Source organism: Bufo gargarizans, chromosome 9, assembly GCF_014858855.1.
Source record: "Bufo gargarizans isolate SCDJY-AF-19 chromosome 9, ASM1485885v1, whole genome shotgun sequence".
Classification (NCBI taxonomy): domain Eukaryota; kingdom Metazoa; phylum Chordata; class Amphibia; order Anura; family Bufonidae; genus Bufo; species Bufo gargarizans.
Window position 1 is genome coordinate 31,015,431 of NC_058088.1, and position 26,129 is coordinate 31,041,559.

At 42.5% G+C, this 26,129-nt stretch overlaps 2 protein-coding genes across 4 annotated transcripts in view; both read right to left on the minus strand.

Moving 5' to 3' along the window:
- LOC122946462 (zinc finger protein 185-like) overlaps positions 1–13,768 on the minus strand; it is a 131,178-nt gene extending 117,410 nt beyond the window's left edge. For all 3 annotated transcript variants that reach the window (XM_044306123.1, XM_044306122.1, XM_044306121.1), the window contains exon 1: positions 13,621–13,768. The gene's annotated coding sequence lies outside the window, so the exon portion shown is untranslated. The remainder of the gene's footprint in view (positions 1–13,620) is intronic.
- A 5,037-nt stretch (positions 13,769–18,805) lies between these two features.
- Positions 18,806–26,129, minus strand: part of NSDHL (NAD(P) dependent steroid dehydrogenase-like) — a 34,707-nt gene continuing 27,383 nt past the window's right edge. Inside the window, exons 6-8 of the mRNA XM_044306236.1 lie at positions 22,850–22,992; positions 22,472–22,574; positions 18,806–19,931 (exon numbers count right to left, since the gene is read on the minus strand). Of these exons, the coding sequence (XP_044162171.1) occupies positions 19,599–19,931; positions 22,472–22,574; positions 22,850–22,992 (579 nt within the window). The 3' untranslated portion in view covers positions 18,806–19,598. The remainder of the gene's footprint in view (positions 19,932–22,471; positions 22,575–22,849; positions 22,993–26,129) is intronic.

Here is a 26,129-nt window from a genome sequence, read left to right on the forward strand (position 1 = left end):
GCGCGTGATAACAAACTGAAGGTTTACAAACAACATCTCTTAGCAACCATCAGTGAAAAACGCATCGCACCCGCACTTGCTTGCAGCCCTTTTCTCCTGTTTGCAGGCCTCTCCTTTACTGATGTCATACTTGTACTATTCAATGCAAATTACAGGGAGGATACTCAATGTGAGGTTATATCACTCTGCTATTTTAATAGTAATGTCATGATAAAAGTCCATGTATGTATTCTTCAATTTGTTTAATGCAATAAGCAAATTCATACGGACTGTCTCGGAAGATGTAGATTTGACTATTGGTTATCCAACAACATTCTGTGTTTCAGAATTGGGTTGAGGCCAAGGCCACCTTAGTAATTACATCATAGAAGGTCATCACCATTATAAAGAGCAAGTGAGGAATTTGAATACGCTTACAATGAAAAATGTCACTACCTTCCTATTATAGATCCTTAGTGTGCACCATTCACAATGATATGATGCATTGTAGACCTAGAGAACAATAGTTACCGCCAGTAAAATGCATACTTAAAGAGTTAATGACCACAACCTATTTATAGGCACCGTCATAAAGTGTCCATTTTTTTGCAAATTTGATTTAAAGGTATTAATCATATAGGATTTATTAATAGATTTAGTTGCTTCTGTGGGCGAAGGCAAAAACGTTTGAAGGTACTTCAATATCTTAGTAGGGCTTCAGTTAATAGTGATAAGCGTGTACCTAGGCAGCTTTTATATTAGCTCTCAAGAGTTTCTACGTTTTACGTAAGTTAGGAATGAAGCTGTACCATAGAAAATAGGCTTTTTGTTGGAGGATCCATCTGAATTCAAAGGCATGTTCTAAAAGTCTAATATCTATGGAGGCTTCAAGGCAGTCTCTTAAGATCTGCTGTTGGAAGAAATATAGATAGGAGGAGGTTATCCTGATTCCATTCGTTCCTCGCTTAAAGGGTAAAGGTCTCATCTTTTCTAACGCTGTTGTGAAATGATGCATGTTCATCCAGTAGTCAATCAGCAAGCCAATAGGGAAGAGATTGATATTTTCTGTGAATGACTGATTCAGTGGAACCTATCCTGGACAAGTCATGGATGGTCATATACAATGTGCTAGCTTTGGCTTCTCTCATTACTTGGACTGAACCTGCTTCCTAAAGAATATGTAGTTGTAGACAGAACTGTGGGCAACAAGGCCATTTTTCTCTTGAACAGATTGGATTCATGATCCAGGGATTCACTTAGACAACGCCCTTAGAGGAGGTAGGACACGTGGCACAGTGGGTTCACACCCGCTGGTTCGTGAAAGTATATTACCAGTATATAGCTAGTGCATGCAGGCACTAATGTTTTTTGACCTTTGGAACAGTCACTGGTGGTCTTCCATAATAGTCCAGCACAGGGACTTCCCTTATCGGGGTTCCACATTATTTACCATCCGGCATACAAGTATAAAACCTACCCACAGATATCAGTGGTGTCAAGTACTGTGTGGACTCTCCATGTAGAAACTTTAACGTTATTGCGCTGCTTTTAAAGTTATCTTTGAGAGTATATTATTAAAGAGATTAATCCCTTTTAGGACATGTTCACATCTGCATTGGAGGCTCAGTTCGGGGCGTCCATCACAGATTTGATGAAAAATAGAGGCGAGAAAAGTCCTGTATGCAGAACTTTTTTCTCCTCTAAAAAAAAAGTGCCCTCCGAAACGGAAACCAAATGGATCCCCATTATAGTCAATGGGATCTGTTTGGCTACATTCCTATTAGTTATGTGCCGAATATGGTGCTTCTGTTATTTTCTTTGTTCTGGTCGTATAACAGAGAAGAGCTACAAAAATAAAGAACACTGATGTGAAAGAGCCATAAGAATGATCAGCTTCCTCTCCACTTTCCTGATAATTCTGCTGCACTAAGGCTGCAGGACTGCTAGGACCTATGTCCAAGCTCAGTGAAAAGATTGTACCAATTAGTAACAGAGTGCAGTACGTTCCTCTCTGTGGAGAGATCGCATAAAACAGCAACAGGGTGCAAGAGATTCCAAAAAAACAAAAGGTGGGAACATCTCAGCAGCCTCCACCATTATCCACATGCAAGAAGACAACAACATCCAGGCTCAAGGGTTGGAACCGGGGTAGAGATTTTGAGACACACAACTGCGTGGAGTGGTGAAATTAGATACCTTTTTTGTTTCTTTTTGGTATTTTTCAGCGTTTATTGGACTGAATTATGGATTATTTACTCTGGAGCACCAAGTCTACTTAATCTTACCACACAAAGATGAATATCAATGGAATCAGTTTCTATATACAGTAATAATATAGTCAGCCCTTTTCTCCTGTTTGCAGGCCTCTCCTTTACTGATGTCATACTTGTACTATTCAATGCAAATTACAGGGAGGATACTCAATGTGAGGTTATATCACTGTGCTATTTTAATAGTAATGTCACGATAAAAGTCCATGTATGTATTCTTCAATTTGTTTAATGCAATAAGCAAATTCATACGGACTGTCTCGGAAGATGTGGATTTGACTATTGGTTATTCAACAACATTCTGTGTTTCAGAATTGGGTTGAGGCCAAGGCCACCATAGTAATTACATCATAGAAGGTCATCAGCGTTATAATGAGCAAGTGAGGAATTTTAATAAGTTTACAATGAAAAATGTCACTACCTTCCTATTATAGATCCTTAGTGTGCACCATTTACAATGATATGATGCATTGTAGACCTAGAGAACAATAGTTACCGTCAGTAAAATGCATACTGAAAGAGTTAATGACCACAACCTATTCACAGGTACCGTCATAAACTGTCCATTTTTTTGCAAATTTGATTTAAAGGTATTAATCATATAGGATTTATTAATAGATTTAGTTGATTCTGTGGGCGAAGGCAAAAACGTTTGAAGGTACTTCAATATCTTAGTAGGGCTTCAGTTAATAGTGATAGGCGTGTACCTAGGCGGCTTTTATATTAGCTCTCAAGAGTTTCTAAGTTTTACGTAAGTTAGGAATAAAGCTGTACCATAGAAAATAGGCTTTTTGTTAGAGGATCCATCTGAATTCAAAGGCATGTTCTAAAAGTCTAATATCTATGGAGGCTTCCAGGCCGTCTCTTAAGATCTGCTGTTGGAAGAAATATAGATAGGAGGAGGTTATCCTGATTCCATTCGTTCCTCGCTTAAAGGGTAAAGGGTCCACAAGGTCTCATCTTTTCTCACGCTGTTGTGAAATGATGCATGTTCATCCAGTAGTCAATAAGCAAGCCAATAGGGAAGAGATTGATATTTTCTGTGAATGACTGATTCAGTGGAACCTATCCTGGACAAGTCATGGATGGTCATATACAATGTGCTAGCTTTGGCTTCTCTCATTACTTGGACTGAACCTGCTTCCTAAAGAATATGTAGTTGTAGACAGAACTGTGGGCAACAAGGCCATTTTTCTCTTGAACAGATTGGATTCATGATCCAGGGGTTCACTTAGACAACGCCCTTAGAGGAGGTAGGACACGTGGCATAGTGGGTTCACACCCGCTGGTTCGTGAAAGTATATTACCAGTATATAGCTAGTGCATGCAGGCACTAATGTTTTTTGACCTTTGGAACAGTCACTGGTGGTCTTCCATAATAGTCCAGCACAGAGACTTCCCTTATCGGGGTTCCACATTATTTACCATCCGGCATACAAGTATAAAACCTACCCACAGATATCAGTGGTGTCAAGTACTGTGTGGACTCTCCATGTAGAAACTTTAACGTTGATGCGCTGCTTTTAAAGTTATCTTTGAGAGTATAATATTAAAGAGATTAATCCCTTTTAGGACATGTTCACATCTGCATTAGAGGCTCAGTTCGGGGCGTCCATCACAGATTTGATGAAAAATAGAGGAGAGAAAAGTCCTGTATGCAGAACTTTTTTCTCCTCTAAAAAAAAAGCGCCCTCCGAAACGGAAACCAAATGGATCCCCATTATAGTCAATGGGATCTGTTTGGCTACATTGCTATTAGTTATGTGCCGAATATGGTGCTTCCATTATTTTCTTTGTTCTGGTCCTATAACCGAGAAGAACTACAAAAATAAAGAACACTGATGTGAAAGAGCCATAAGAATGATCAGCTTCCTCTCCACTTTCCTGATATTTCTGATGCACTAAGGCTGCAGGACTGCTAGGACCTATGTCCAATCTCAGTGAAAAGATTGTACCAATTAGTAACAGAGTGCAGTACGTTCCTCTCTGTGGAGAGATCGCATAAAACAGCAACAGGGTGCAAGAGATTCTAAAAAAACAAAAGGTGGGAACATTTCAGCAGCCTCCACCATTATCCACATGCAAGAAGACAACAACATCCACGCTCAAGGGTTGCAACCGGGTTGGAGATTTTGAGACACACAACTGCGTGGAGTAGTGAAACTAGATACCTTTTTTTTTTCTTTTTGCTATTTTTCAGCGTTTATTGGACTGAATTGTGGATTATTTACTCTGGAGCACCAAGTCTACTTAATCTTACCACACAAAGATGAATATCAATGGAATCAGTTTCTATATACAGTAATAATATAGTCAGCCCTTTTCTCCTGTTTGCAGGCCTCTCCTTTACTGATGTCATACTTGTACTATTCAATGCAAATTACAGGGAGGATACTCAATGTGAGGTTATATCACTGTGCTATTTTAATAGTAATGTCACGATAAAAGTCCATGTATGCATTCTTCAATTTGTTTAATGCAATAAGAAAATTCAGACGGACTGTCTCGGAAGATGTAGATTTGACTATTGGTTATCCAACAACATTCTGTGTTTCAGAATTGGGTTGAGGCCAAGGCCACCATAGTAATTACATCATAGAAGGTCATCACCATTATAATGGGCAAGTGAGGAATTTTAATATGCTTACAATGAAAAATGTCACTACCTTCCTATTATAGATCCTTAGTGTGCACCATTTACAATGATATGCTGCATTGTAGACCTAGAGAACAATAGTTACCTCCAGTAAAATGCATACCTAAAGAGTTAATGACCACAACCTATTCACAGGCACCGTCATAAAGTGTCCATTTTTTTTTGTTGCAAATTTGATTTAAAGGTATTAATCATATTGGATTTATTAATAGATTTAGTTGCTTCTGTGGGAGAAGGCAAAAACATTTGAAGGTACTTCAATATCTTAGTAGGGCTTGGGTCAATAGTGATAAGTGTGTACCTAGGCAGCTTTTATATTAGAATAATAGACAAAAATGAAGGGGCCAATTGTGCCACTCATAGAAAACTCCCAAAATCTGAAAACGTCTTAATATAGGCAATAAGGAGATAAAACTTAACTTTTACTTGATGATAGGATAATAAACATTAAATAATGTTGTCAAACCCAGTACCTGTACTGATCATAAAAGATTGAGGTGGAGGTTCCTTAAGATGATACGAATTCAAGGACAAGTGAAGTGTGTCTTGGATATATTCTATTTCTGAGATGATCCTATTCATTGGAAAGGACCATTATGCTTTGAAAACTCAAAAGGAATAAGAGGTTGACCAGTAAGGAGAAAGATGGATATAGCAACAATTGTAAAACCTCTGTAAAGAAGCCTGAGGATCACAGGGGACATCATTGATATGACCATGCTTAGTCTAAAGTGGGCAATAATAACACTCCAGAGCAGTATGTCAATAGCCTTGGTCTATCCAGATTGTGCTGTACTTGGATAAAGAAGTGAACATACTGTAAAACCCTAAATATTGAGTCAAAGGTGACCCTTAGGTATGCACATGTGATACAAATACACAAGGTCATATCCCACATGCAATACCATCAAAGCACATTTCTGAAAAGCCTCCATCTAATTAAAAGCAAGGCCGGTGAACAAAAGGCTCAGCTTTCAAGGAAAGAGACGCATTGTGGTCACATGTTTGTCAGGTCTGGAGTGTCATTGTGCCTTCATAAATGCAAGGTCTACAAACAATGCCTTGTATCGTTCCTAGATACAGAAGGCAATTGCACAGGAGTCACCCTGTAGGCATACAAGCAAACAAAAAGGGAAAACACTGAAGTATACACACGTTATGGCAGGTACATAGTCTATAGTAAATCATCATGGCTGATGTGTGTTTATATTAAAGAGGTTGTCCGGGTTCAGAGCTGAACCTGGACATACCCTTATTTTCACCCAGGCAGCCCCCCTGAGGCTAGCATCGGAGCATCTCATGCCCCGATGCGCTCCCTTGCCCTGCGCTAGATCGCACAGGGCAAGGCCTCTTTTGTTTTCCATAACACATTGCCGGGTGGAACCTTCCGCCCGGCAGTGTGTTCGGTGACGTCATCGGCTCTGATGTGCTGGCTTTAGCGCTGCCCTAGCTGTTTTACTGGATAGGGCAGCGCTAAATCCCACCCATCAGTGCTGGTGAAGTCACCGGGGTTCCTGGCAGCCCCATGGAGAGCCCCGGTACGTCACCAGATCTTCAAAAAATGCATTTGCCCTGCGAGATTTAGCGCAGGGCAAAGGAAAGCATCGGAGCATGAACTGCTCAGATGCTCATGTCAGGGGGCTGCCGTGGGGGAAGTGGAGGTATGTCTGGGTTCAGCTCTGAACCTGGACAACCCCTTTAAGTAGGTATATATAGTCTGATTCATTGGATGTTGCATAAATAGTTTTTGACAGATGCTGGAAAATTTCTTTACAATTAACCAATTCTTTTTTTTTAAAGGAAAATATTGGACCTTAGCGATATCCATACATCTTAGCTGAAGGTATCTCGCCAAGCATCATGAGACATCTTTCCTAGTATGACCATCTCCATGAATGACAATAATAAAGTCACATAGTAATGATATCACAGTGAAAAATGTGAATTCATAGATTTAAGGAACCCCTACTAAGGTTAGGTTCACATCTGTGATGTTACAAAAGCGAGCATGGACCAACAGCATCATGGGACACATTTGGCTTGGGGCTACTTCTAAGGGTTTTATCTATGTGCCTCCCCTGGTCTTCATGCTTTAACCCCTATACAGGGATCTGGACTTTACTGCAGGAGTACCACCAGGCCCCTAACTCTTAAAGTAGTCTCTGATTGTCAGTCAGAGAGTCAAGCAGCTGACGTTGAAAATTGGTAAAAAGGTAGAGGTCAATCACAGGAAGTCAGGGCAGGCAGAGTTTATTATTCTGATTGTTAGTTCAAGAGTCAAGCAGGGATCACGTTAGGCAGCTGAAGTTCAAAATCGGTAAACAGGCAGAGGTCGAGCACGGGAAGTCAGAATGGAATATGGAAAACCATCACAGGGACTAGCAAGCTACAATACCTATTGCACTGGGGAAGGGCAGTTCCCTCTGGGAAGGAACGGAGACACACCGACAGGCATGGACCACTGGAGCAGGAGATGGAGTAAGTGTTTTGGTGGCTTGCTGACATCCCAGATGGCACAGATTCCGACAAAAAAGCTGGACAAAATACTGCTGCATGCAGCAAAAAGTGCGAGTGCTTCATCATCCCATACAAGCCTTAAAGCATTTGTGCACCTATGAAGACCATTTTAGTTTATATGTAGAATTTCTCTCCATCAATACATTATGTATCGTCCTTGAATCCTAGACTGTATTATACTGCACAGCTGCATTCATAATTCTGCAGGTTTTAGAACTGAAATCTCTCTGCAGAGAAGCCGATAGGGTGACTGGCATTCTGGAAAGTGTAGGAAAAATGAAGTGTTATTGTAAATGGAAAGATATTTCACCCGGTAATGAGTGGTGTTGGGCGCAAATTTTTATATCGCAAATTTTAAATCGCGAATATCGCCACTTCAAGAATTTTGAATATAGAGCTATATATTCGTATTCGTGAATATTCTAGATTTTTTTTTTCCATCAGTAACCTCCCTACTTGCTTATGGGCCAATGAGAAGGTTGCAGTATCTTTGTCTGAGCTCAGCAACACCCCTAGCAACCAATAGGAAAGTTGCCGACCCCTTACTATATAAGAACCTCCCCAGCAGCCGTTTTCTGCAGTTTATTGCAGTTCTGAGAGAGACAGCAGCATCATTGCTGTGCTCTGTGCTTTGCTGAGTCATTACATTAGATAGTCAGTTAGTTAGCTCATATATATATAATACAGATAGTCAGTGGGAGATAGTCCGTGTAGGTTATATCCTGATATAGTGTAGCTGATAGGTTCTGCTGTCCATACATACACGCTACAGACAGAGTGCTGTCATGTCACAACAATACATAGTGCACCAATCAGTAAGATGTAGTCAGACCTGCTAAAATGTGAAGTTGCACGTGTTGCGCCAAAATATGCGCATCATTAATTGCCGATTTGTGCAATTGCGAATATATTGGAGCACTCTATCTGTATATAAAGCTATTCTAATGTTCTGCCGTGCCAACCATTTTCTCCAGTCTCAGGAAACTTCTAGCAGCTTGGAAAATGTAGCAACAGTGACCCACGCCTGTATTGCGCGCGCAATACGCGCATATTACATTGCCGATTTTCACAATCAAGAAAATAATCGCAAATGAATATTCGCGAAATATCGCGAATTCGAATATTGCCCCTGCCGCTCATCACTAGTAATGAGCACCGATCAATGAGTACAGCATGTTGATCAGTATTTGTTACCTGTATCTACACAATTATCATTAGTCTGAGGCTGAATGATCACTAATACGATTGTACGTTCCTACAAACGATCATATTTTATGTGATCACCTGACAAACAAGAATTATCAGGTGATCAGTGGCATGTTACACAGTATTCCTGATTAGCCACCCATGTAAAAGAGCCATAAAATATGAGCCAACTTGTTGTCTAATGACAGCCCTGCAATAACGTCCAGCAGAATTGTGAATGCAGCTCTGCACTATAAGGCTACTTTCACACCAGCGTTCGATCGGATCCGTTCTGAACGGATCCGATCGTAATAATGCAGACGGAGGCTCCGTTCAGAACGGATCCGTCTGCATTATATTAGCTTAAAAAAGCTAAGTGTGAAAATAGCCTCGTACGGATCCGTCCAGACTTTTACATTGAAAGTCAATGGGGGACGGATCCGCTTGAAGATTGAGCCATATTGTGGCATCTTCAAACGGATCCGTCCCCATTGACTTACATTGTAAGTCTGGCCGGATCCGCACGCCTCCGCACGGCCAGGCGGACACCCGAACGCTGCAAGCAGCGTTCAGCTGTCCGCCTGTCCGTGCGGAGGCGAGCGGAGCGGAGGCTGAACGCCGCCAGACTGATGCAGTCTGAGCGGATCCGCTCCATTCAGACTGCATCAGGGCTGGACGGCTGCGTTCGGGTCCGCTCGTGAGCCCCTTCAAACGGAGCTCACGAGCGGACCAGCGAACGCTAGTGTGAAAGGAGCCTAATACAGCCTGCAGCCATCGAAAAGAAGTTAAGTAATGTATTAACCGGGGTAATCAGCATTTTATACAGAAACCAGAGGCTTTAAAAGGTTGTCTCACCTGAGACATTCGTGGCATATGACACCAATCCCAGATAGTTGTGGGTACCACCTCTTAGAACCCACAACTATCTCCAGAAAGGGACCCTCGAAATGAGTGGCTGGCAGCTGCGCATGCATGACCTCCATCCATCCATTTCTATGGAACTGACGAAAAATAGCTAACTGCTGGCTTGATTATCTGTGGAAGTGAGTGGAGCAGAGGCGCGCTTGTGCAGTGCACTCTCCATTGATTTCTATGGGACTCCTGAAAATAGCCAAGTGCGCTAGCTCAGCTATTTTCTGAACTTCTACAGAAATTAATGGAGAGCACGCTGTGCATGCATGGTGTGCTCTGCTTCTCTTTCAGGGGCCCATTCTCATTTTTGCAGGCCCCACCTCTGAGACCCACACCTATCGGATATTGGTGGCATATAGTAGTGATATGGGACAACTCTTTTACCTTGAAGCTTCTGAGCCTCAATGCAAAATCTGTATAAGCAGGGCTCATGCACACGATCGTATTCATTTTGCGGTTCTCAAAAAAAACGGATGACATCCGTGTTGCATCCGTTTTTTCACAGATCCATTGGAACAATGCCTGTCCTTGTCCGCAAAATGGACAAGAATAGGACATGTTCTATTTTTTGGTGGAACAGACTTGCAGACATACGGAAATGTAATGCAGACATTACCGGGTTTTTTACAGACCCATTGAAGTGAATGGTTCCGCATACATGCAGCAAAAAACAAAACAAAAACGCAACGGATACGGAAAGAAAATGCGGTAAAGTGTCTTATAAATCAAACACAACAGAATCATCTGCCCCTACAGCAAATCCCTGTATCTAAGCATTCAGTTGTATCCCAAACTCCGCACCATATAATTTAGATGCAATCTCTTCTACCTGCCTAGAAAACAAAGGCTGGGAAGTGTTTACAAGCCAAGGGCAGGACACAACGCAACCATGAAATGACTTGATCATGCCTACAGATGTAGCAGAGCTAGTTTTATAGATCTCTGGGGGTATAGTCGCACGGTCAGGTTTCCAGAGTCCTGAATTCCGAAGTGAAGTCAAAAAAAGAAGAGAAGTCGTGTCTGTCCTTTATACCTTCTCTTCTCTCATGATCCACTCCTGATTTTGGCTTCCAGAAAACCCGACCTGTGCGGCCGGACCTTCGGACTCCACTAGGTTTACACGCAGTCCCATGCAAAATGGCAGATAACGCATCACAACGAGTGGCGCCAAATGACAAACGTTGATCACTATATTGTAATGATGTACAATTACATAAACAGACATTTAGGTTTCCTTCTCACAGACATTTTGTTTGACTTTTTGGGGTCTAAAACACTCATGAAATAACACCAGTTTTTTGTTTAATGTTAAAGTGTTTTAGGCGTTTTTTTTTTTTTTTACAAATTGCATTTTAGTTTTTAGCGCACGAGTTTTCAAACGGGAAAGTATTTACCACCCAATTCCACCGTAGATTGCTATAAAAACACCATAGTGTAGACTTACAGCTAACATCTGGAAACAGTGTTTTTAACAAAGAAAAAGTCAGCAAAAATAATGCAATAAAACTGGAGTGCTGTAAAAAAAACTACAAAAAAAACCTGGGTGAATCCAGCCTAAGGCTTTGTTCACACAATCGATTTTGACACTGTTAAAATCCATCATGTATTCCATGGTAGAAACTATGCCGTTTTTTATAAAAAAAAAATTCAGTACGGCAGACCCGCTCAAGGTTTAGCCCCGATTATGTAGATCTAAACAGTAAATGGACACAGCTTCTAGAGGTGTTTGTCTGGACCCCGCACCAATAAAGGCCCGCGGTCACCACTTTCAACTGGCAGCCAACCGAACACAGCACGACCTCGCTTTGCTATGAATAAGAGGCCGCTGCTGGCTTTTTGGTCCGTATTCGTATATACAGCAAAATTCGGCACTAAGAGGAAAACAGTCCTTTATTTTAGGCCTCATGCACACGACCGTTGTGTGCATCCGCAACCATTGTTCCGTTTTCCGTTGACCCATTGACCTTCAATGGGTCAGTGGAAAAATCGGAAAATGCACCGTTTGGCATCCGCGTCCGTGATCCGTGTTTCCAGTCCGTAAAAAAGATTGTCATCCACGTCCGTGATCTGTGTCCGTGATCCGTGTCCGTTTTTTCCTATCATTTTAAATGCAAACTTGGCTTTGATTTTTATTTCATTTTTCATGTCCGTGGATCCTCCAAAAATCAAGGAAGACCCACGGAAGAAAAAACGGACACGGATCAACGGAAACAGTTTTTGCAGACCGCAAAAAAAACGGCCGTGTGCATGAGGCCTTAAGCTACATTCAGTGTATGTTGGGAGTTGCCGGTTTCCAGCATCTGGAGAACCATTCATAGAAGCCAAGATTCCTATTTACTTGAGAGATTTTTGCCAATTTAGACGTCCAGAAGTCATAAAAATATTAGTAATGTCCTTAAAATAGCAATCACGCCAGTTCAGGATTTTAAGCATAAAGGGACGGTTACAGTGCAGATGCGGCGTGCCATTAACCCCTTCACTGTACACAGCGAATACATAAAGTGTCTTATAAAACACATTAGTCTGTAACGAAGTGAAACTTTAAGGGCCATTAAACCTGAAGTTCGCAACTTCTACAAGTGTAGCCTCCAATATAATTCACACATACGGATGGAAGAGGTCCTGCACAATGTCAGTGCTGGAGAGGTGCGATAAAGTCAATCCACTGAAAAACCTTAAAGTCACCCTCGCTCCAGTCTGACATGGCTGATAACGGGGAACAATAGCTGTAAATGATTCACCAGACGTGGAGAGAAGATTTGACTGCAGTGGGTTACGTCTGCCAGGACACCCTATTAAAATGACCAAGCGTGGTGGCTCAGTGGTTAGCACCGCAGCCTTGCAGCGCTGGGGTCCTAGGTGCCAAACCAAGGACAACATCTGCATTGGGTTTGTACGATCTCCAGGTGTTGTGTGGGTTTCCTCAGGATACTCCGATTCCCTCCCACACTCCATAGCCATACTGATAGGGAACTTAGATCGGGAGCCCCATCGGAGACAGCGTGTAATGGTAACGCGCCGCAGAACATGTCGGCGCTATATAAGCAAGTAAAAAAATAAATAATAATATATGCATCAATATATAGTGCAAGACAGGAGTATCATGTAGAAGCTTTGCTGCCAATAGACACTCTCAAATCGCCCAAGCCAAAATAAATTTACCGCATTCATAATGCTAATCCAGCTATGTCGGCGCCATATCCACGGATAGGGAAAATAGAGGACACGATGCACAAGTGAATGTGAAGATAAGACCGTCGATAAACGCGTCCTCTGACTTTCTACGCGTATGGGTGAAATAAAATAACCTTCAAATATATTAAGCCTATCTAATGTCTCGGCTGCAGTGGTGGGGTTAATTTAATTCTTGTGTCCGTGTAGACCAGGAATGGCCAACCTGCGGCTCTCCAGTTGTTGCAAAACTACAACTTCCAGCATGCCTAGACTGCCTACAGCTATCAGCCTACAGCAGGGCATGGTGGGAATTGTAGTTTTACAACAGCTGGAGGGCCGCAGGTTGGCCAGCCCTGGTGTAGACGTTTGTCCAATACCTTAGAACAGAAACCTGTATGTACTATCCCCCCTCTGCAGCACCGCACTTTATTACATCTACTACTATTTAAAGCTACAGACCCTTAAGTCGGTAAGTGTAAAAGATTTTACCTGCACTGTGAAGGGTTGACAAGCCTTGTGCGATTCTGACCTTGGGCTAGTTAGCCTTTCTATGGTCTTGCGTACAGCGGTGGTGGGGCTGTCTTCATACTTTGCCCATGTAGACATTTGTCCATATATATCTATATGCATATATTGCATTACATGTACTACTATTTAAAGCTACAGTCCTTACAATGAATTCATTGGAATTAGATTTTACCTGCACTGTGAGGGTCTACAAGCCTTGTAAGATTCTGACCTTGGTCTAGTTAGCCTATCGATGGACTTGCCTGCAGAGGTGGTGGGGTTGTCTTCATACATCGCCCATGTAGACATTTGTCCATAAGTATATGTCTAGATGCATATATTTGCATTACATGTACTACTATTTAAAGCTACAATCCTTTAAATCAGTAAAACAATGAATTGATTAGAATTAGATTTTACCTGTGCTGTGAAGGTTTACAAGCCTTGTAAGATTCTGACCGTGGTCTTCTCAAACAATCCCTGTACAGGCGTGCCTGTGATGGCTGTCTCCAGAGCTGTCAGGTAGATGTGACTCAGGTTTTACCTGTGTGAGCTTTGACTGAAGATGTGCTCTACTGAAAACAGCCAAGCCCATGTCTGGGAGGAGCTGAATGTGCCGTGCCCTTTAGGGAACCAAACAGGTTTGTTCTCCAAATTCCTCCGTCCTCATCTTTCTCTTTTACTAAGTGGGCATAGCTGCCACATTCTTCACATTCTAGCCAAAGGCGTCATCACTGACCAAGTATCCTGGAAACAAGACACCCAGCATTTTTTTTGTTTTGTTTGGTCATTCACCATCCATGGTCACGTTGAAATATTTTACCATTGAACTGTTCACTTGTTGACACCTACAAATTTTTCCACCACAAACCAGTTTAACGGCTTTGAGGAGCAGAAGACAAATGTGGGGAAGGTGGAGATATTCTTTGTGGGAAGGTATTGTGGCAACAGCGGTGACAAATATATAAAAAGTTTCATCCCTCACCGTTCACCTGATTTGGATGTAAATACCCTCAAGTTAAAGCTGACAGTCTGCAGTTAAAGCACATCTAGTTTGTTTCATTCAAATCCATTGTGGTGGTGTATAGAGCCAAAAATGGTAGAATTGTGTCGATGTCCGGAAATTTATGGACTTGACTGTATGTCCTTTCTCAGGGGGACATGTCCTTTCGGTGCAGTTCTCTCACTGCAACTGTCACAGCTTCTAACAGATATGGCAGGTGGTAGTTGAGGGAGGATGCTGAGCATGTGTGACCACCTCAGAAGGTGGACATGCATGTACCATACAGATTAAACAGTAGGGGGTTCACCATTATAATGAATTAAAGGGAATTTGTCACCGGTTTAAAAAAAAAGTCAACTGTAGTGGTGGTGGGGGCTTGGAGGGTTAAAAAATCCAGAAGCTCATGAATATCATGCGCTGGAACTGTTAGAACCCTGCAGCATAAAACTGGTGACAGATTCCTTGGAAAGAGAATCTCACAAGGGGAACATTTTTGCAACAGAAAGTAAATTAGAAAAGTAACTAGTGTTTCAGGCTGAATGATATTAAAGGGGTTGTCCAGGATTTTGAAATTAGGTTATCAAATAGGTTATCAATATCTGATCGGTGAGAGCTGCCGCCACCTCGCAGCTTGCCAAGCACAGTGCCGTCCATTGTATAGTGGCTATGTTTGGTACTGCAGCCAAACTTATTGCACTTGAATGGGACTGTGCTGCTCCAAGGCCATGTGACCAATGAATATGAGGTCACTGACCTAGGAAGAGACTGAAGCGATCACTGGATTGCTGTGGCCTTTTCAAACAGCCGATCGGCAGGGCTGCCGGGAGTTGGACCCTTGCCATGTCCCAAGGCTTGTTAAAAAGTCAGACTTTCAAAAAGGTTGCGGCAGCGGGATGGTTCTCTTTCCCCGAGAGATACCTCTTTGCATAACACCAAAGGTGAAATCCTTGGCAAAAATCCACCACAAATATGCCACAGAATGCTGCAGATCTGAAAATTCACAGCATGTCTTAAGTTTTTTTTTTAACCCCTTCATTTACATCGTATGGTCAATAACTGCTACAACTACTCCACCCATGATCTTGGCCTGAAAGAAAATGTTACCAAAACTTTTATCTCCCAGTTAAAACCAGAGCGTAACATTTCCTTTTTTACTAATCTGTTTTCACTTTCTGATTATAGATTTTTTTAAATTCTCCTTCCTGCACATGATTATGGGGGCGGCCATCTTGCCTGAGCTGTTTTTTAACAGCATTTACAAATTATTTTAAAAATTGCTTTACGGCAGCCACATGGTCCATAGACACAATGGTCAGGAGGGGACCTCATTGGCTTCTATGGGAGAGTTTCCTAGACATGCACTGTGACCTGTGCAGAGGTCATTGTACAAGGAAAGAATAAGGGTCCATTCACACGTCCGCAAAACACGGACACCGGCCATGTGCGTTCTGCATTTTGTGTGGACCGCACATGGCCGGCACTTTAAATAGAAATGCTTTTTCTTGTCTGTGTCTTCGAACAAGAATAAGTTCATTTTTTTTTTGCGGAACGTAAGTGCGGATGCGGACAGCACACAGTGTGCTGTCCGCATCTTTTGCGGCCACATTGAAAATTCAACGTTGCAGAACAGATCCGGAACCATTTTGCGGACGTATCAATGGACCCTAAAGAAGCTCTGACAATCACCTATTGTGAATGGTGGATCCTGTCTTATCTGTAGGTGATATCATTACAGGCAGGATTAGAACGACAGATAAGCAGGTAACTGCAGTAAAGTGATCTGTACAGACCAAGAAGTGACGCCTATTATTAGACTTAGTGGCCAGTGCGAAAATTGCAGGAAATTTGGAAACAACCAAAAAAAAGTAGTCGGATTTGGTATTTTCGAGTCCGTAACAAACTTCTCTATAAAAATACCACGTGATCTAATCTGTCAGATGAACATTGTAAATCACAAAACATAAAAACGGTGCCAAAACAGCTATTTTTTTGTTACCTTGCTTCACAAAAAGTGTAATATAGAGCAACCAAAAATCATATGTACCCTAGAATAGTACCAACAAAACTGCCACCTTATCCCGTAGTTTCCAAAATAGGGTCTTTTGTTGGAGTTTCTACTCTAGGGGTGCATCAGGGGGGCTTCAAATGTGACATGGCAGCTTAAAATTATCCCAGTGAAATCTGCCTTTCAAAAACCATATGGCGTTCCTTTCTTTCTGCGCCCTGCCGTGTGCCCATATAGCAGTTTAAGACCACATATGGGGTGTTTCTGTAAACTACAGAATCAGGGCAATGAATATGGAGTTTTGTTTGGCTGTTAACCCTTGTTCTGTTAGCGGGAAAAAAGGGATTAAAATGGAAAATATGCCCAAAAAGTAAAATTCAGAAATTTCATCTCCATTTTCCATTAATTCTTGCGGAACATCTAAAAGATTAACAAAGTTTGTAAAATAGGTTTTGAATACCTTGAGGGTGTAGTTTCTAAAATGGGGTCATTTTTGGGTGGTTTCTATTATGTAAACCTCACAAAGTAAATTCAGACCTGAACTGGTCCTTAAAAAGGTGTGGCATATCAAGGTGCTGATTAGACAGCATGAATATTGCACAGGTGTGCCCTAGACTGCCCACAATAAAAGTCCACTCTGAAATGTGCAGTTTGATCACACAGCACAATGCCACAGATGTCCCAACATTTTAGGGAGCGTGCAATTGGCATGCTGACTGCAGGAAGGTCTACCAGAGCTGTTGCCCATGCAATGAATGTTCATTTCTCTACCATAAGCCGTCTCCAAAGGCGTTTCAGAGAATTTGGCAGTACATCCAACCAGCCTCACAACCACAGACCATGTGTAACCACACCAGCCCAGGACCTCCACATCCAGCATGTTCACCTCCATGATAGTCTGAGACCAGCCACCGGACAGCTTCAGCAACAATCGGTTTGCATAACCAAAGAATTTCTGTACAAACTGTCAAAAACCGTCTCAGAGAAGCTCATCTGCATGCTCGTGGTCCTCATCGGGGTCTGGACCTGACTGCAGTTCGTCGTCGTAACCGACTTGAGTGGGGAAATGCTCACATTCGATGGCGTCTGGCACGTTGGAGAGGCGTTCTGTTCACGGATGAGTCTCGGTTTTCACTGTTCAGGACAAATGGCAGATAGCGTGTGTGACGTTGTGTGGGCGAGTGGTTTGCGGACATCAACGTTGTGGATTGAGTGGCCCATGGAGGCGGTGGTATGGGCAGGCGTATTTTATAGACAATGAACATAGGTGCATTTTATTGATGGTATTTTGAATGCACAGAGATGCCGTGATGAGATCCTGAGGCCCATTGTTGTGCCATTCATCCACGACCATCACCTCATGTTGCAGCATGATAATGCACGGCCCCATATTGCAAGGATCTGTACACAATTCCTGGAAGCTCAAAACATCCCAGTTCCTGCGTGGCCAGCATACTTACAGGACATGTCACCCATTGGAACGGCGTATACGACAGCGTGTTCCAGTTCCTACCAATATTCTGCAACTTCGCACAACTATTGAAGAGGAGTGGACTAACATTCCACAGGTCACAATCAACAACCTGATCAACTCTATGCGACGGAGATGTGTTGCACTGCTTGAGGCAAATGGTGTATTGTGGGCAGTCTAAGGCACACCTGTGCAATATTCATGCTGTCTAATCAGCACCTTGATATGCCACACCTGTGAGAGGTGGCAAAGGAGAAGTGCTCACTAACACAGACTTAGATTTGTGAACAATATTTGAGAGTAATGGGTCTTTTGTGTATGTAGACAATGCGTCAGATCTTTCAGTTTTGCTCTCATTTTGCATGAGCTGAACTCAAAGTGTTGCGTTTATATTTTTGTTCAGTGTATTATAAAACTATCTTTCCATTATACCTCATTTCTGTGTAGCCTCCATTCCTGGTTTGGCTCACAATCACTGATGGAAATCACTGACAAAACACTGACTGTGGGAAAGCGGCCTATGGCTGGATGAAGCGGCTGCAACCCGACCCACAGCGGCCAATGATCGAATTAATACGCAGGTCAACAAAAGTGTTACCTTCAAATTTTTGCAGGCACTGTCCAATGCGGGTGGATGGAATTGTGACTACCTTGTGGAAACCCAGTCTTAGGGGACATTCACACGACCGCATCCATTTTGCGGCCCATAAAACATGGATATTGGCCATGTGCAGTCTGCATTTTATGGATTAGCACGTCCCGCCCCTTTGTTAGAAATGCCTATTCCTGTCTATAAAAAAGAGAATAGAACTATTTTTTTTGCAGAGGGCAGAACGGACTTATGGATAGCACACGGTGTGCTGTCAGCATCTTTTACGGCCCCATTAGAATGAATGGGTCCACATCCAATCCCCCAAAAAATGCAGATCGGATGTGGACCGAAAATACGGTCGTGTGAACACCCCTTACAGTGACGGAATGATTTTATACTGTTACTGCTAGTCATGACAAGCAGATAACAGTCATATGTAATATCATGTTTTTAGTGACAGTCTAGCATTGAGTTTCTGAAAAAAAAAAAAAAGTCATAAAAAAGTGATGACGCACAAACTGCTTCGGGGCAATATTTTTAGATTTTTTTTTACACTGTTTAATAGTAAATTCCCTTACAATATTTGGGAATGTTATAATTTAATATGAACATTTACAGTTAAAAATTACTGGAAGGAACAAAACCTGCATTGAAAACATGTGCATAACTTAAAGGCTGAGGTCCATTTATGAAGATCTGTGGTGCTGCCCATAGTAACCAATTTAAAGCAATCTTTTATTTCTCCTCTGTGTTATGGGAATTTTTACTTTTCCCCCGAGAACTTTATATTTAGAGATGAGCGAATCAATCCGTTCATCAAACAGAGTTTTTGATCAGCGATGGGCTGTCCCCGCTCTGAAGAGGTATCCCCCCCCCCCCTCACACTTCATTGACAGCTCCAGACATCTCACGCTTGCGCTGCTGTTGGGTAGCGGTGCAAGCGCAGGGGCTCTGCTACTCCTGCTGGTGCAGCAACTGTGCCTGCACCTCTACATTTTCGGGCAGCGGAGCATGTATAGTTGAGCTTGTGCCGCTACATGGAGCAGCGGCGTAGGTGTGAGATTGTCAGGGATGGGCGAGAGACAGCCTCTTCAGCAGCAGGGATAGCCCCTAGCAGCTCAATAACTCTGTCTGAATGGCTCATCTCGATTCATTTTTGATACGTGGTTCCCCTAGGTATTCATAAAAACAGCAAGACAGACCCATAAAGGTCAATGGTGGGCCTTCTTCAGCTTTGGTTACTAATGGCAGCATCACCAATTCTTGAAATTACTTGTAGACAATTACTTTTACATAAATGTTCTCACTGTGACGTCTTCCAAGCCCCCTAACTTCCCCTCCTCAGGTGTGGATAACTCTGGACAGTCTTCTCTATAGCTTTGTCAAGGCTGACCACTGGCTTGTAGCCCATGTCCTTCTTGGCTCGCTCACAGCTGTAATAGTGGTAAGTACCAGCCAGGGCAACTCTCATAGGTGTAAAAGTCGGATTAATTGTGACTATGGGACTCAGAATGAACACCAAGAAAGAGAGGAAGAGAGCAAGGTAATACGCCAACCAAAAGGGGATCTTGTACTTGGGTGCTTCATAATCCAGGCCAACCAAGACCCGGGAGATGAAAGTCCAGAAGGGAATGGGCTCGTCATTTGTGATGTGATATGCCTAAAAAAATAAAATAAAATGAATATGAAAAAACAAAAAAAAACAAACACATATCACTAAGGGCTCCTTCAGACGGCCATATGCTGTCCGCAAAAATACGGATCCATTTTTTTGCGGACAGTTCAGCACGCATTTTTTTGTAGACCATTAGACTTCAATGGGGCCACGTCCTGATTTTCACTGACAAGTATAGGACATGTTTTATTTGTTTTGCGAAGCCATAGAACGGAAGAAAAAGGGACCCATAGAAGTGAATAGATCTGTATCTGATCCGCAAAAAAAGGGAGCTGCATTTTTGAAGACAGCATACGGCCGTGTGAATAAGCCCTAATGAATGAGGTTTCAGCGGTCTTGTGTATACCCCTAAGGCTGCCGTGATCACATGGGTAAATGGGTGGTAAGAGGGGACCATTGGTTCTATAAGCAGATAAAAGGGGCTTTCCGGGAGCTCGATATTGATCGCCTGTCCTCACAATAAAGTATTGGAAAATTCGGCTGCTTCACCAAATAAAAAGAAAATGAGCTTCGTGACTAATTAACTCGTCACGAAGCACATTTCTTTGTAAATAGTGGCTGCAATGACAGGGAGCGGCGATTGCTGACCGTGGCATCTGATAAACAGAACACTTACCTGATCCATTTGCTCGCGACGGGCCGACCGCCACCATATTGCTTGAACATCTGGAGTGAAACCTTGTGCGGCCCAGGATGACGTCATCACGACGCACAGGATTTAGTGCGAGATCTCCAAGCAAGACGGCAGTGGCGGCTGGACCGTTGCGAGCAAATGGATTGCACTATTTCAGGTTAAATCAATTCGCTACCACGAAGCACGAGGAAATTTGGCTTTGCGGCAAATCGATTTTATCGTGAAATTCGCTTTGATTTGCTCCACAATAGTCATCAATATCTGATTGGTGGGGGTCCAACACCCGGCACCCTGATGATCAGCTTACCAAGAACAGCGCTCTCCATTGTATACTGGCTGTGCTTGGTATTGCATCCCAGGCCACGTAACTGGTCTAGAAAGAGTTTTGCGTCCCGGCCTCTACAATCACAGGCAGGAAGGGGTGCCAGGAGTCGGAAACCCACCAGCTAGATATTGAAATCCCCGAAAAACCCTTTTAAAGGCTGTCGACACCTTTGAGGACACTGTTTTATTATTGCATTCTATTCAATTTGGGTTAAAAGCAATTTTTCAATTGGTCTTCACTAAAAGTTTTCAAAAGTTGTTTTTCTATAGCTTTCGCTTCCAGTTCCAGTGCATCTGCAGAGCGTCGCTTTCTCCTTCACATCGAATCCGTCAACACCTGGGACCTCCACCGATTTGCTATTTAAAGGTACCGATGCTCGCAGTTTTGCCTTGCCCATGTGACGTCATGTACATCTGTCACATGGCTTAGGCGCAGCTCTGTCCCATAGACGTGAATGGGGCTGAGCTACGATCCCAAGTACAGCCGCTATACAATGTACGGCACTGTGTTTGGTGAGAGAGAAGGCCCTGGCGCGACTGCCAGCACCAGTGCCTTCTCACACAGCTGATTGGCGGAGGTCCTGGGCGTCAGACAGCCACCGATCAGATACTGATGATGACCTATGCAGAGGATAGGTCATCAGTAGAGATGAGCGAATTTCACATTTTGAAATTCGTTCACGCTTCGTTTGGTTGGGAAAGCAGAATTGCGTTATGGATTCCGTTACCACGGACCATAACGCAATTCTATGACGGAGGCATTCCGTTATTCATTCCGTCATAATAGAAGTCTATGGGCTGCAAAACTGATCCGTCCTGTTTCCATTATGCAGGCCATAGACTTCTATTATGACGGAATGAATAACGGAATGTCTCTAAAGGCATTCTGTTAAGTATTCCGTCATAGAATTGTGTTAGGGTCCGTAGTAACGGAATCCATAACGCAATTCTGCTTTTACCACTAAACGAAGCGTGAACGAATTTCAAAACATGAAATTCGCTCATCTCTAGTCATCAGTATAAAAATCTAGAAACCCCCTTTAATAGCGTTGATCCTGCTGCCATGTTGTTTAACTACAATATCCTTCCCAGTAGAGGGCATACAAGGCACAACAATGTGTGTAGCGGAGTTCAGCTCAGTTAAGGCCTCATGCACACGACCGTGCCGTGTTTTGCGCCAACAATAGGAATGCCTATTCTTGTCCGCAAAACAGATAAGAATAGGACGTTCCTTTTTCATTTTTGCGGGGCCACAGAACGGAGCAATGGATGCGGACAGCACATGGAGCCCCATTGAAGTGAATGGGTCCACATCTGAGCCACACAAAATGTGGCTTGGATGCAGACCCAAACAACGTTCGTGTGCTTGAGGCCTTATGGTGATATCTGGACTTACACAGGACTGCAAGTCAGAGTCAACACAATATACTAAACTTGCAGCTCAAGAGCTGTTGGTGACAAATTCAGCTCTGCTGCATCCGTACAACCTGTATGCACCGCACTACACATATAGAATCCTCCCTAAAGCCAAATTTAAGCGTGAAACACAATGAAAAAGCAAGTATACCTTTCCACAAAGAGGAGAGTCCTTCTGTAGGTATTCAGCTGCCAAGATATGTCCGTGTACCACATTTTCCACATACGTGAAATCCACCAAATTCTTCCCGTTTCTAGAAGGACATACAAAGTTATAAAAAGAAAAAGGTACATCTTGAAGAGGCTCCTAAATGTACCAAAATAATCACACAAATCTGCTTCATTTATCAAAATGGTCTCATAAGAAAAACTGGCCTTGTTGCCCATAGCAACCAATTACAGCGCAGCTTCTATTTTTCCAAAGCAGTTTTAGAAATGAAAGCCGGGCTCTGATTGGTTGCTATAAAAGACAAGGCCTAAATGAGGCCCAGGGTAGGACAGGATAACGATAGCAGACATCACCACTTACCCTATCATGACTTTCATTTTGCCCCTTTTTGCGGTATCCACCATTATAGGAACAAGCTGTGGGTCTCTTGGGCCAAATATGCCATGAGGGCGAATAGCCACCGTCATGAAGTTATTTGCTGGGTCATTTGATCCTAAAACCTCCTGCAAAAGATTATACCAATATGGTTATGGTCTGCGGCAAAAAAATTCATATTTACTAACATTTATGTTCGTCAATTCAGGGCGCGCAAGTCCCACCTACCTTTCTGGGGAGACCCACTTATGGGTGGGGCTTACATAAGCTCGAGACATTTGCAGCTTGAATTTGCAGGGACTGTCTCAGAAAATAGGGACAGTCCCTGCAAATGGAGGACTGTTGTCAACTACAGATTTTGTGGTACGCCAGTCTCTACAATGGAGGTCCCAAGTCTCCATTCTTTCTCAATACACGACTGGAATGGCGGGGCGCTCAAGCACAAGCTCTACTGCTCCATTCAGTGTTTATGGGGCTGTCGAAAACAGCTGAGGGCTCTACTCCGATGTCTCAATCAGGGCCACAGACTTTGAATGAAGAAGCTCTGCAGATGCTTAGTCACCGCTATATACCCGCTCCTGCTCACTGTGACTGTACAATGACGGGGGTCAGACATCACCTGATAAGTGTCCATTGAGGAAACACCCACTTAAACCAGTTCTTTGTTTAACCCCTTCCCGCATTATCACCTACATGTACATGTTACTGATAGCCGGCAGATTAACCCTTTCACAGGCCGCGGTCAGCGCTAACCATGGCACGTGCAGGGTTTACAGAGGGAGGGGGATCCCTCTGATTCCATCGGCCTCCCGCGCTGCGCTGGCAGGAGGCCGATGGTTGCCATGGCAGCCCCGATACCTTACACAGGCATCGGAGCCTGCCAGCTACGGAAGCCTGGGTCTCCTAGGCAACTGTGTAAGATGCTGACAGTTCAGTTCAGTACAATACATAATGTATTGTACTGAATTGAAACAGGGATAAAACCCTGAAAACGTGAAGTCCCACAGTGGGAGAAACATAAAAAGTAAAAAAAAAGTGAAAAAAAAAAAGTGTTTGTTTTAAAGTTTCAAGAAAGCGCCCCTCCTTTTCTCAAAATAAAGTAAAAAAAAAAAAAAAAAAGGGAAAATAAGAAAAGTAGACATGTTAGGTATCGCCGCGTCCGTATCGACCGGCTCTAAAAAAAATAACAATATATTTTTTGTCACCTTACATCACTAAAAGTGCAACACCAAGCGATCAAAAAGTCGTATGCACCCTAAAATAGTACCAATCAAACCATTATCTCATACCGAAAAAAATGAGCCCCTACATAAGACAGTCGCCCAAAAAATAAAAACTATGGCTTTCAGAATATGGAGACACAAAAAAAATCATTTTTTTCAAAAATGCTTTATTATGTAAAACTGAAACAAACAACCAAAAAGTTGTCATAGTTGGTATTATCCCGTCCGTAAAAACCTGCTCTATGAAAATATATCACATGATCTAACCTGTCAGATGAACATTGTAAAAAACCAAAAATAAAAACGGTGCCAAAACAGCTATTTTTTGTTACCTTGCATCACAAAAAGTGTAATATAGAGCAACCAAAAATCTAAAATAGAACCAACAAAACTGCGACCTTATCCTGTAGTTTTCAAAATGGCGTCATTTTTTAGGAGTTTCTACTCTAGGGCTGCATCAGGGGGTCTTCAAATGTAACATGGCATCTTAAAATTATCCCAGTGAAATCTGCCTTCCAAAAACCATATGGTGTTCCTTTCCTTCTGCTCCCTGCCGTGTGCCCGTACAGCAGTTTACAACCACATATGGGGCGTTTCTGTAAACTACAGAATCAGGGTAATAAATATTTAGTTTTCTTTGGCTGTTAACCCTTGCTATGTTAGCGAGAAAAATTGATTAAAATGAAAAATCGACCAAAAAAGTGAAATTCCATCTACATTTTCCTTTAATTCTTGTGGAACACCTAAAGGGTTAACAAAGTTTGTAAAATCAATTTTGAATACCTTGAGGGGTGTCGTTTCTAAAATGGGTTGATATTATCAGTAACAGTTATGTTTTAAATGTATTCAGCCAAGGTCCTTTTTTTCCAAAGGAATTGTTGTATATTTGAGGGTTGGACCTTTTTTCTTATATGCAACTACCGTGTATTCAATAGTGGATTTATACATCTTGATCTTATGTATAAAAGGAAGTATCAGCCTACTGTCAGGGGTCAATGTCCAGGGTAAAAACTGCAATATTTTAATATTTTTTTCGCGTGTAGATAGTAAATTAGAAATGAAGAAACATTTTTTTAAAATGTTTAATTTAAAGACTTGATTTAATGTTCTCTAAGTCAGTCAATAGTACAGGTGAATATAACAAAGTACGTAATATAACTTAGCAAAGACATTTCCTATTGCTTAAAAGGGTTTTCCAAGAGTTTTTTTTTTTTACTAATGACCTATCCTCTGGTCATCAGTGTCTGATTGGTGGGGTTCAGACACCCAGAACCCCTACCGATCGGCTGTTTGAAAACGCACAGGCGTTCACAGTAGCGCCACGGCCTTCTCCAGATTTTTCTAGGCAATGTGACGTCATCCCCCTAGAAGTTAATGGGGCTGAGATGAGATACAAAGTACAGCCGCTATACAATGCACAGCGCTGTGCTTGGCAAGCTGCGAGAAGGCCGCGACACTACTGTGAGCACTGCTGCCTTTTCAAACAGCTGATTGGCGGGGGTCCCAGGTGTCGTACCCCCACTAATTAGATACTGATAAACAATCCAGAGGTTAAAAATAAATTTAAAAAAACCCTTTAAAGTGCACCTTTTTTTTTTATTTCAGGTGATTTTTCAGCATAATTAGGACTTGTATCTGGCATTTTTACCAGTTTACTCCTCTTCAGTCCGTATCTCTAATATCTACGTCTCAGTCTAGTATAAAAAAAAAATAGCATATCCCGATATCACATCGATCCAGGTACAAAAGTATCGATTGAATATCAGAAAATTGGATACCCGTTGCAACCCTAGTGGAGACTAGCAGCTATGATGTCTTCCATATAGTGTACATGGAGAAAATGGTAGGATCGGTGTCCTAACTCACTCAGAGCCACATAGGACACGATAAAGAAGAACTGAACCGTATTAACATGAATAAAGCACTTAAGAGAGATAGAGAATCAGCTGCTGCAGCCTCTCTGCTTATAAATCACTGCAGCTCACTCCTTCCGACACGGGTAGCACTGACTGGATAGTGTGTGGCTGTACATGGACACCCCC